Source organism: Abramis brama (assembly GCF_963993115.1).
Source record: "Abramis brama genome assembly, chromosome: 23".
Lineage (NCBI taxonomy): Eukaryota > Metazoa > Chordata > Actinopteri > Cypriniformes > Leuciscidae > Abramis > Abramis brama.
The window spans coordinates 13552661-13565667 of NC_139985.1; the positions used below are offsets into that span (position 1 = coordinate 13552661).

General features: G+C 42.1%; 1 protein-coding gene across 4 annotated transcripts in view; it reads right to left on the reverse strand.

Annotated features, from left to right (window-relative positions):
* The window catches only part of foxp4 (forkhead box P4), a 126503-nt gene that overhangs the window by 18006 nt on the left and 95490 nt on the right, over window positions 1–13007 (reverse strand). For all 4 annotated transcript variants that reach the window (XM_084100111.1, XM_084100112.1, XM_084100110.1 and 1 more), the window contains 4 exons: window positions 12023–12227; window positions 11435–11530; window positions 9690–9794; window positions 3473–3560 (listed from right to left, as the gene is read on the reverse strand). In XM_084100111.1, coding sequence (XP_083956237.1) covers window positions 3473–3560; window positions 9690–9794; window positions 11435–11530; window positions 12023–12227 — 494 coding nt within the window. The remainder of the gene's footprint in view (window positions 1–3472; window positions 3561–9689; window positions 9795–11434; window positions 11531–12022; window positions 12228–13007) is intronic.

A 13007-nucleotide genomic window follows, 5' to 3' on the forward strand; every position in this document is an offset into this window, starting at 1 on the left:
TAATAATTAAAAAAAGAATGTATTTGCCATCCAATTACATGAAATATATACATAAAACATAAAAAAAAAATGGCAATGAATAATTATTGAATGTATATAATTTAATGCTATCCTTTTATCTTTTTCATTAGCATTAAAAATAAGATTTCTTAACTTTTGAATGAAACAAAATTGTCTAATTTATTTCAATTATAGTTGTTATTTTTGTTTCACACTGTTTTCGTTATACGCAGCTGCTAAAGCTTTGGCAGCGCAAGTGTGCAATTATTTGTCATGCCAATACAGCACATTAAAAACCGAGTGTCGTCATAGTGTGTGCGCCGCTGAGAGGAGGAGGGAGTGACTCGAGATATTCTCTTGTGAGGATAATTTTGCATTCTGCCTGTTAACTGAGTCAGCTCACAGGGATGTTGACATGCCGTTTCACAGCTCTTGATACCTCCGGGAGAAAACAGCTCTCTCACCGTCCTTCTTCCCTCTCTCTCGATTGCTGCGTCTCTTTCAGAGACACTTGCCCTGTAACCATACTCGCCCTCGTTTGACATTCCTAAACGCCATTTAGAGGAAGTGTGGAGGCAGCCGGCCCCTCTTAATCAGGGGGCGACACGCTGCCTCAAAATGCTCCAAGACTGGCACCGTACACTTTAGTGGCACTAAAAGTGTCATTTTTTTTCACACAGAAATTAGAACAATTTTCTTCTGAAGAAAATTTCTGTCATGCAAACGTCATTGACATGATGTCAAGCTATTCTGGGTGGTTGCAAAGCTGGGTTGTTACTAGAGCAATACTTTGTGGGGTCTAGGGTGTTATGGGTGGTTACTAGGACATTGCTATGGTTTCTGGATGATTGCTAGAGTGTTCTGATTGGCTGATGATAGGCTATTTTGGGTTGTTACTAGAGAACTGCTAGGTGGTTGCAGGATGTTAGGGGGTTTCTAGGTGGTTGCAGGGTGTTTTAGTTGGTTACTAGGGGGTTTCTAGGTGGTATAGGGTGTTCTGGATAGTTACTAAGGGGTTTCTAAGGTGCTATGGATGGTTGCTGGCCATTGCTGAGTGGTTGCTAGGGAGTTTGGGTGGTTACTAGGATGTTCCTTGGTTGTTAATGAAGTGATTCGAGTGTGTGTGTGGGGGGGGTTGCTAAGGATTTATGGTAGGTTGCTAGGGTTTCTCAGTGGTCGCTAAGGTGTTTTGAGTGGTTGGTAGGCTATTCTGGGTTGTTACTGCTAGACCATTGTTAGGTGGTTGCTAGAGTTCCTCCGTTGTCAAAAGAAAAAAGTCCCTATATGAGCAACAGTAATATTGATGGTTGTCTTAGCAAACTCCACAACCTAATTCTGGCTGTTTTTTAATACTGTACTGTAAAAATCATCCTAAGAATTGGATTAGACTGTTGTTGTGTTGTGCTTATGCTCTGCAGCTGTGCCCAATGTTGCTGGAGTCATCCACAGATCTGGGTTGTTTATTCACCCATTAGCTGATATGTGTGTTTAATGAGGGGCTGCCACATGCTGGTCAGCGGGGTAATAAAAACAGTGGAAAATCTGAGCTGGTGAGCTGGGAGAGACAGCAGGTTGGCGAAGGGTGGTTCTGGTTGGTCTGGGTTGGCATCGGGGGGGTGGGGGAGTTGGGGGCAGAGTAGGTGACAGGACGGAGGTAGACGTGAAAGGAAATACGCTTGGACATGGACTGACTCTCTTGTCACTTCTCATCACCCCTGCATCGATCTGGACACGTGTTTAAACGCTGTTTGTGGGCCACAAAGTGAGCTCGCTGCCCGCGTGCCTGGCAGGGCAGTGTTTTTTGAAAGAGCTTTGTTGTGAGGGGTTTATTTTTGGGAATGAGACGAGATGGAGAACATGAAGGGGAGGTGGCGTGGAAAGAAAAGGGAAGCTGACCAATTACTAGGTCTGTTTGACTGACTGTGATGATGGGAAGTAGTTCTGCCACGTAAAGCTGGAGGGCCTGAAGTGCCCGTCTCAATGTAAGCCCGTCCAGGAGACATGGTTTTCTTTTTTTAAAGGTTGTTGATTTAAAGCTCCAAAAGCAGAGGAATTCAACCGCTGCAGGCACGGTAAAGTTACTTGACCTGCGTTTTAGTTTGGTGTGTGCTTGAGGAGTGCGAGCAGTTTCCCCATAGCTAAAGGTTTCTTTAATGCGACCTAATGTGCTTGACCGAAGTCCTGTCAGTGTCAATCCTAACTGTCACTAGACGCTCTTCTGACAGTCTCTGCGTCCAAACAAATTACTCGCACGGACAATAAAACATTGTTTACCACTAAACATAGCGCATTTCAGGGTTATAGACTGTTACGGCAATACTGAAATGACACGTTTGAACATTCTCTTGCATTGAAAATCCCTCCAAATTCTTCTCAAATTTGTAGCAAAAAGTTCAAATAAAAATAAAATTATCCTGAGAGTTCTGGACTTTTGCAAACACTTCATCCACGCAACATTTAGTTTTTCTTTCTTTTTTCTTTTATTTAAATTTAATTTATTTAAGTTTAAGTTTGGTCTTTTTTATTATTACTGTTTTAAATGTATTTTTATTTTGATTATGACAAGTGATTTGTTTACATTTTGTTAATTTAAATGTTATTAATTTAATTCATGAATTTATTATTTTTTATTATAGAATTTAATACATTTTTATAATTTACATACAATAATAATAATAATAATAATAATGCTAATACATTTTTGATAATTGATTTGCCATTTTATTAAGTAGCAGGACAACCTCAATTGTAATCTTAGTAATTTTTCTGATTAATTGTGCTGCCTTACTAAAAGAAAATGAACAAAACCACTGAGCTGATTAGAAAAATGTCTGCAATTGGCACTAAGGCCGACATTAGAAGAGTGGAGAGGCACACAGAGGGGTGTCCGCGGGCAGAGGAAGTCTCTAGCACTTCCCATGTCCACCCTTCTCCTTATCAGCTCTCTCATTATAGATGACACCACGTATATGCGAGCGACAGGCAGCCCACGGTGCTTGCCGAGAGTCCGCGGGCAGGAGGGACGAGAGAAGTGCTGGGAAACTCTCTAATTGGGATCCATCAAAGGCAGATATTCTGGCCTCCTCTCTCGCACCCGCACTCTACATCACTCTTCCTATTACAAGCTTCAGTGATCTCTATCAACTTATGTGACATGTAATGGGCAGAAAATCATGCCAGCTGGGAAAGTGTGCAGTTCTGTATGTGAAATAGTACGGGGGAGTTCTGGAAGAATGTCGGCATCTATTAACCATATTGGTGAACACAAATTCAGACCTTGATCCTCTAAAGTTGACACTTATGACTCCATTACCTGTAACTTAATACGAGGCAAAAACGTATAGACTAAACTCTTAAAAAATGTGGCAAATGCATAAATGTAAATGAAAACAGGAAAAGCCAGGCAGCTTGAACATTGCGTTTGCAAGATTTTTGGAGAAATGTTGATTTCGCGTTTGTGCGTGCATCCCACCTGTATCTCCAGCTGTTGGACGACCTGCATCTGCACCCTGCACTGGGCCGTACTGCGATCATCCAGGGCGTGTTCACTGTTCAGGTGCCTGAGAGAGAGAGAAACGCAAACATGTGATGACATATCCTGATACACAGTCTACTAGATCAATCCACGACCCTATCTAAACTCCCAGAGGGAGATCTGTAAGCATATTTGGACCATCTGCCACAAACCGTGTCGCTGACCTGCCTGATACAGCGCACACACACACAGTAAGGCTGTGTCTCAGCCTTTTGGGATTGCCTCGCAGTTTCTGCTGTGTATGCTAACGTGTTAACATTACATGCCCTGGCGTCACGTCCTGACTACACACACACTTACCCAAATACAGAGGTCACTGAGACATCAGAGATCTAGTTGCGGCGTCTTGGCAAACCCATGACTTCACATAAATCAAAATACGAGCACAGATAGTGGTTTATTTTTCCAATTTGGGGTAAAAATATTTAATGGAATCCTCTCGGGATTGCAACGGCCCTCTCAGAGGAAACCCCTAACAATAGTGGATTTCCACTCGAAAACACACTTTTCACTAGGCGTATAAACTCAATTTCCTTTCGCAAGAAAATAAAAACAATATTAGAACATGAAAGATGTGGAAAAAGAGGTTTTCCGCTGAGGATTGTCATATGACCGAATGTGACTGTACTGTTTGTTGAAAGTCTACTTTTGCAAATAAATAGTTTTATTTATCGTCTAACCGTGTTTACCGTCACTTATTGAAAAAGATGACAATAACTTTAGACATGAACGTCTCTCTATATTGGGTCTAATCTAGTGTCCTAATGTCTCTGTTATTCAGTTGAAATGCAGCTGGAGAGGGATATTATTTTGGAAACGGTTTTTGTTTCTTTTGTCAGAAATTGCCGCAGTCCATGAACTCTGAGTGGGAGTTGAAATAGGGGGGGAAAACACCTGGATATGACATCATTTGTTTTACTCATCAAGTGCTGCTTTAGATGGGTGAGCTTTACCCATAGTTATTCAAGACATGTTTTCTTTATGAAGCAATCCAAAACAAAACTCCAAAACAAAGCAAAACAAACAGATGATGCAGGAAATGAGGAAGCAAAAATCGAAGAAAAAGAAGGAACCTAAAGGGACGGTGTCAGATAGGACACGGAGATGGATCTTGGATCTTTCCTTTACGCCATCTGTCTCATCCCACCCATTTTATTTACAGCGTTCCAATGCTTGAAATCACACAAATGAACCCCTGCATGCATTTAAACACAATTATATAATCCATATAACATCCAAATGATGATGTCATGAAGCATTTGAGCAATGATATCATTAATCCCTCCAGGTGCGGAAGGAGGCCCTCTCAACTTCTAACCACACACCTGGTGAAGTTTAATGACTTTGAGGTCAAGGGTCACAGGAGCGCCTTCAGAAGATGAGTAGAGGAATTACAATGAAAGAATATAAAACAAAAACTTCATGGGAATTTATTTAATTGTGCATGCTCATTTCTCCTATTGTGAATGAGATTTGCTAAAGATTACAATTAAGTTTTATTGAATAATGTTTTTAAAGATCTACTTTACGTGAGCGTTAGTTGATGGCAAAGGTGATCAAGAAATAGGAGAAATCAGCATTAGAGTAAATTAATGTTTTATCATTCTCTACCCCATTTCTCATACTGTACATTATAATGCTCATTTCTCCAATTTTTTGATTACCTTTGTCATTCATTAATCCTTGCTTAAAGTAAATCTTTTAAACGTTTATTGTAATCTTCAGCAAATCTCAAAATGAATATCCATTTTTCATACTGAACATTATATTGTTGTGAACATGCCTAAGATCACTTGTAGCCTAGTGGTTAACTCGACTGATTTTAGCATTAATGTTTCATTTTTTTATTTTATTTAGACAAAATTTGAATATCAGCCAGTTATCAGATATTAACCTCAATGTTAAAAAAACACATCAATCTTATTCTACACTTTTACTCGTGCATTTTACTAGGACTCATTGGCGTGTGTGGCCCATGAGTAAAGTTCCCCGCGCGGCGGGAGAGTGACGAACGGAAGTGTGTGTGAGCGGCAGAATCTTAACCTTCGCAGTACACACTCATTGATGTGATCCCGGCCTGCTTTATCTCCGTGACACCCGCCACATGACAACCGTTTTGAGAGTCCGACTGAAGGAAAAGAGGGGTGCGCATTCGCTTTCTCATGAGAAATTAAACAAAAACAATGATGTCACCCACTCGACTAATCCAGGCGCAGATAGACATTTTTCCCCGCAAGCACATGATGATAATAACAAAAACATGATCTCATCTTACTCTCCCTCTGCCCCCCCCCACACCCCCCATCTCTCTCTCTCTTTTTCTGAATAAAGGAACAGACCACAAATTTTATGGCTCATAATAAACAGTAGCAGCGTTTTTCCGAGAGACCCGACAATGAGGCAGTGTTTACTCCCTGCACCCCAACAGGGATTTGAGGAGCATTTACAACGGTCGCAGCAAAAACAGTCACAATCCAGCCCGACAAAGGGCTTGAGTATTCTAACACATGTCGTCCTGGCATGCCAGAGAAAATTGAACATCATTAAAGAGCTCAGGACGAGAGTGTGTGAGATCGAGACAGAGCGAGAGAGAGAGAGAGAGAGAGCGAGAGAGAGAGAGAGCGAGAGAGAGAGAGAGAGAGAGAGAGAGAGAGAGAGAGAGAGAGAGAGAGAGAGACAGGATGAAGATTAAGAGTGAATGAATGTTTTATTCTCACACTACTCTAGTTAGAGACAAAGAAAGAAAAAAAAAAACAAGAGACAGAAATTTCATTTGGGGATAAAAAGTGTTCATATCATGTCCAGATGAAACTGACAGACGTTTCAAAGCATTTTCTGAACTGAATTCTGTGAAAAGGATTTAAAAAGCGGTGAAATTGTATTAAACAGAGCTGAGAGTACACTCTTAGCGGCTGTTCACACAGGACATTTTATGTGTTTAACTGCACTGCTTTTAACTAGTTTTGTACTAGATGGATGTCTAGATGGATGTCTCACTGTTTTTCTGTTGTTTTTTCTTGTGCTTGAATATTATAAGACACAGTCAACTTAAAAGAAGCTCCTCTTCAAGGTCAGTTTTAAGACAGTGGACCAATCAGAAGAATCAGTGGGCGGGGCAAGCATCACTAGCGTGTTTACAGTAGCAACTGCTAATTATATGTCACCAAGACCTTAGAAGAGGCACTTAGTTATGGTCATGATGACAATTGTATATTTTAATATTATATAATAAACATTTATGCATTTGGGAGACACTTTTATCCAAAGTTCATGCAATCCATTATATGCATGATAATATAATATAACATAATAATCCATCTTGTGTTTCTAAATGCAACGTGTTCAGTTCAATCGACTGCCTAATGGAACAGTTAAACACTTCAAAACAGTTAAGACTTAAAAACGCTCAGTTCATGTTGAAAAACGTAGCTGTCAAAAACATTCATCCAGCGCATGTTTAGATAGACCAACAATTAAAATAATAGTGCAAAAAGAACACATTCTGTGTGAATGCCCCCTTATTGGAAGCTGAAAGCGTTATTAAATTACCCAAATGAACGGTGCAAGGGATGTGTAGAGCTTTGTGAATGGCAGGCGTTCGTACAGCGGGCACCGACTCCATGTGGGCCTCATTTCCTACTATAAGTGGCAGGCAGCCAGATGGGGCTATAGAATAGACAAAAAGAACACAAGAAGAGAGAGAGAGACTCCTCTTTTCCTTTAGCGATGACTAAAGTGTTCTGACTAGGCCAGGGTGCACGGCACTGACGGCAATATCTGTCACCCCCTCCTTCTTATCTCACGTCCCCCCCCCCTCTCCGCTTGCCCCGAGGCTATGTGAAATGAGACACCGTGCAACCAAACAACAGCTTTACTCTTAAAACTTTCCCAGACTCTCCGGCTCTTTGATGTGTGTGTCAGCGACTATCATACGCGCTTCCCTCTCCCGCCCGAGTGCACCAAGCACGCTCTTCACCCCCGTCGCCAGGGACGACCGGAGGAAATTTACATACACATCTTTCCGGCTTGTCAATACAGCGGTCCCCTCGAGAAAGCACAGCCCTGGAGTCAAAAGATGACGAGAGGGCTAAGCATTTCATGCCAGTAAATAAACACACGAGGATGTGACCGCCACTCATTAATGGACAAGAACAGACTACTGTAAGAGATGGAGCTGACCTGCTGGATATCAAAGGTGGTGTTCGAGGGAGAGGAAGAGAAAATAAACAGCAGTTGCGTTGCGAGCCTCGAGCCCGCTGGGGCCACGGCAACGGCTGGCTCGCACCCCTGTGACAGGCGGACATGTCAGGACTTTCCACTGTGAAGTCTCATTATTTTAACACACAGAGACAATGGGACTGTTTACATCGCCTTCCCTGTCTGATCTCTTCCTCTCTTTATCTCCTCTCACCCCCCCTCCAGCATCCCTAAAGACCCCAAACTGGCAAACACGCGCAAAGAAAAAGAGATGGCGAGAAGAAAGAAGATTGGGAAAAGGGAGATAGATGAGGGGAGGGAGCCTCTTTTTGATGTCTTTGCTTGTATCCAAGAAACAAAGGCTTCTAATTGTAAATGAGCTAATTAAGTAAACCACTAACGAAGCGTGAAAACAATTTGCTTGACCCAGCAGTGGAGCGCTCAGGAATGGAGAGGCAGAATTATGGAAGTGGGGAGTTAATCGGCCTCTGACAGCATTGAAGAGTTGCGGGCAGCTACCTGATCAGTCAGACACACACACACACTTCCTCTTGAACGCAGGACAGGTCAACAAGAAGAGAACCGGACATCTGTCTCTATGGTTACTTGCAGGGCACGTGTAAACTAGTTTCCTGTGCAAAAGTATTAAGCTGAACCTTTGGGAAAAAGTGTTGTGAAAGCCATACAGTTCATTTCTGCAGTTCTTGCACACTGTTGCACAACTGAATTCAGAATTTACCAGGCCCAAAAGGTACAGTAGATAATTTATCAACTTTGTTACCTCTAAAGAAATTAGAATTAGTACTATTTGTATAGTAGTAAAAAAGAAAAAGAAAAACAAGATGTATGGTCACATCAGAGATAACTTTTTTTAGGCTAAAAATTAATTTGTGTACCTGGAGTGTATTACTAAAGAATTACTTATATATAGACACATATTGTACGATAATGTTTGAAAAATTTGGAGTCTGTTTTTTATGTGTTTTTAACAGTTGTCTCTTATGCTCACCAAATATTTGTTGATTTGATCAAAAACCAGGAAAACATTTATTATTGTGAAATATTATTAAAATTTAAAATAACTTATCTATTTTAATATATTTTAACATGTAATGTATTTCTGTGATGCCAACGCTGAATTTTTAACAGCCATTACTCCAGTTTTCAGTGAATGTCATATGATCCTTCAGAAATCATTCTAATATGCTGATTTGTACTGGAATCTGTTGTATATATATAATTTATCCTTTGATAAATACAAAGTTCAAAAGAGCAGCATTCATTTGAAATAGAAATCTTTTGTAACATTATAAATGTCTTTACTGTCACTATTGTTTTAATTTCTTAAAAAAATAAAATAAATAAAAACTCTCTCTCTTTCTATTTATGATCTTTAAGGAAAACCAAAAGGTGCGTACAAACATTTATAGTCTGTGACATACTACGCATTTGCTTGTAACTCTACAGAGGGCACTCTAGTTTACTCTGATTGTGTCCTCTGACTGTGAAATACCTGTCTATCAAGCGTTAGCCCTCTTTGTTCATACACGAGTACAGTCCCACAGCTCTGGCGAATGTCTCACGCTCTCTTCAGCAATAACCTTGCACCCCCCACCTCCCTGTGGAATTCATTCGTCTCTTGTCTGTTCAAACATCACACCTGAACATGGCTGTCAGCCGCCCGGCTTTATCATTGCCTTTCCTCTCATCCCCACACTTACTTCAGCGCCAGAGAAGGCCTTTAGTTTACAAGCGATCTGCAAGCTCATCGAAAAAAGGATGAATGCACATTGACAGATGGAAATGCTAACAGCCAGAGACTTGTTTTGCGGGACGCAGTGGGCAATGATGAATGCTCTGCAGCTTGGCAGGGGGTATTACGCGTGTTACAAGGTTTGACGTGAATGTAGCACACGATGTGCTTCTGGAGTGGATTTGACGGACAGCTGTCACTCACTTGATGAACTGGCCCATGTCCTCGCAGAGCGCTTCGCAGCCGGGCCACTTGCACTCGCCGTGTCCGAAGAGCGGGTGGGAGGCCGTGTGTTCCTCATGGGTCGAGCTGAGAAAGACAAAAAAAAGATCTGGTTAGTCGAACTATAAATGATTATGTCACACTAAACTTTTACCGAAGCGGTAAGAGTGTTCAGGAAAACAGAAATTACACACTCCATTCATCAAAAACATCAAAACACCTGCTTGCTTAATCAAAACAACTCATTGGGGTCGATATCTTATTGAAATGTTTTCAGACAGTCGGCATGGTAGTCTCACACACATGCGACTAATACAAAGCAATGAAGCAATGGAAACAGTCTTAAATGTTCCCTGTCTGGGAAAGCCGATAGCTTTGAGCCAGTCCTTCAGGAAGCTTTGAACAAATGCAGTTTGAGAGGACCTGGTAAATGTAAAAAAACAAAGCAAAAAAAAAAAAACACGTCAGCTTTCCATAATCGTAACTGACAGGTTTCCAATAGTAAGTGTATATCATTGTATTAGCATCTTGCACTACGACGCAGGTTCAAATGTCTGAGATGTGGCCAGGAACAACACACCGCTATCTAATTACAAATGAACGTGGATGATCTTCAGATGTTTCTTGGTAACGATGGGAGTTCGGATAAGGTGGCTGCTGATGTGCTGACAGGGCCTGCTGGTGGGGCCTGGGGATAAACGTTATGGTTTTGTTTCATTTGAGATACAGCCACTGTGTGCTCTGTGGCCGAGAAGTCTGGATCGGGTCTCTCTGGCCCGGCTTCTGTAGAGATCCATAACGAATCAGCCTCGAACTCTCGCCAGCAGTCTTATCCAGCAATTTTTCATTTCGGGCCTGGCCAACAGCCATGGGCTAGCATGTAGCTTGTCTTTTTTTTGTGAGGGCAGGGACCACAGAATCCTTCGTCATGTGTCTGACTGTTGCTAAGCATGGGCAGGGGGCTAAATGGGGGTGGGAGGTGAGGGGGGAGTGCGGCTTGTGGCGGTTGAAGGTCTGGGGAACTCTTCCCAATTCCACATCAGAGTACTGCTTAATATAAAGCAGCTTGCTTGCAGATGAGGCCCTCCTGATGCAGCACACACATGCTCCCTCCACCTCTTCATCAGATGTGCTGGCAGTGGACGGCCCACGCAATTCAGAAGCTGCTCGAGCGCTAGACATTACAAACTACTGGCAACCACACTGTCCACATGTGCCATGCATTAGCCTCACCGCACAGTTTTTCTTCCCTTTACAGTTGCTAGTGTGTGTGTGTTTGTGTGCAAATGTGTTAGGCCAAGTCAGGGAGAACAGTGTTAGAAGAAAACATGATGGAGGGCGTGCTTTTCTTTCTGTTTAGCCATGTCTGTGTAGCATGACAGGGTGGGGTGTGTGATAGTGCTGCTGGTGTATGTGGGTTTATATAGCTGTAGTTTGGAGGTCCCACCGGTGTAAAAATGGCCATATTACATAAAAAGTTCCACAGAACCGCTGCAAACATCACACTGCAGAACCATTCAAGTGAATATAAATAATACAATGTTTCTGATTCACTTATTTACATCTTGCATGTACTGTATGTGTGCATGTAAAGGCTTGGCTGGCCCGGTGTAGGTTTGATACATTACATTTATATAAGAACAACAGCAGTCTAAGGTGGGTCCTCATTTAGATGTCTAGGTAACCATGTGAGCATATACATACATACATGTGTGTGTTTTACTCACTGAGTGCTCTGCAGGTGAGCGCCTTTGGAATAAGGCATGAGATGCTCATCACTGGACTCCTTGGTGAAGGACGAGATCCACTCAAAGAGTCTTGCTCTTAAAAATTGATAGAACGTATAAGTACCCCACAGTAGGACCACTTTTCTCTCTCTCACACACAGCTGCTCAACTCTCAGCTAAATTTTCACAGTATACTTTCACCCACTCCACACACACACACACTCATGCTAAACTGGCACAGGGGCGTCAGTCATGCTGAAGGCATGCTATGTTCTGAGGAACTCACACGAGCACCTAATATCAAATGAACCCAGGCATTTTACATCAGCTCATCAAACGGCACCTGACAGCAGAGACCTTGAAATATGACTTGTGTGACAAAAATATCTATTTATGAAATACATATGTCATGTAGCAGTTGGCACTCTGAATGCTCATGATGAAAACACGAGTATAACTATAGCACTTGTTTGTTTCCATACTTCATTTTTATTTTAAACTGTGGATACTGGTCATTTATGTCTGTGACTAACTATAAAAAAAATATCCCGTAGATAAACAAAGTTTGCTTGTGAATTTTCCACTGACCTGTCTCTCTTTGGAGTGTGCACAGAGTTCTGTCCATTTGGCAAAGGATGATGGGGGATCTGAGGTGAGACCTTGGAGGCCGAGTATGAGGTAGTGTTGGAGCTGTTGGTGGTCAGATCGAGACCCTCGTGTTTCATGGCCTCCTCTGTGCTCTGAACACTGGCCACGTCCTTCCACAACTGCTGCAGGTCAGTGGGACACATGGCTGAGATGGACAGAAAGCAATCAAGTGATTACTACAAACTATAAATCAACATTTATTACAATAAACCATAATGTCCTTAGTCAGAAACAAAATACCACCTTTAGTAAACTATAAGTGCTATAATCCACAAACTCCATTGAAACACAAATAGGTGAGTTGACAATCCCTGAATCAACAACAGGTGCCATAAGATGAAACCAATTCTAGGAGACATTCGTTCAGAATGTTTATTAGTTTTCCTCATCTTTGTTGTGCTGAAGGTTATAAGCCTAGTGTTGAATGATGAGAGCTCCTTCTGAAGGCATTCAAAACCTGCGTCTTCTTATCACACATCTAAAGCCACCCCCTCTCCATCTCACCTCATCTTGAACGGCGGCCAGCTGGCAGCGCATCCCGCCCCAGAGATCTTAAAAGTCTGGCAGTGCGCTGACATTAGTGTGGCAAGCCATAAAACACCAGGCGCACACCGCGCCACACTTCACTACGGGAGGGGGGAACGCCAATGGGACTTGTTAAGTTCACGGGAGAGCAGAAGGAGGGAACTGTCCAAATCTGAGGAACCAAATGGCTAATTTCAGCGTGTTTTTGTTATCTTTCAACATCTCCGCAAATCCCCCTGGCTACCTCCATTTGTAATTATCACTGTCCCGACCGGCACTGGAACTCACTGGGTGAATTAATCTTGGCGAGATGCTCTCTTGGCATTTTTTTTTGTTTTATTTTCCCCTCAAACTTGCTGAATTTGGGATTGTTTTCGTCTCTTGGAAAGGCGGAGGGGGT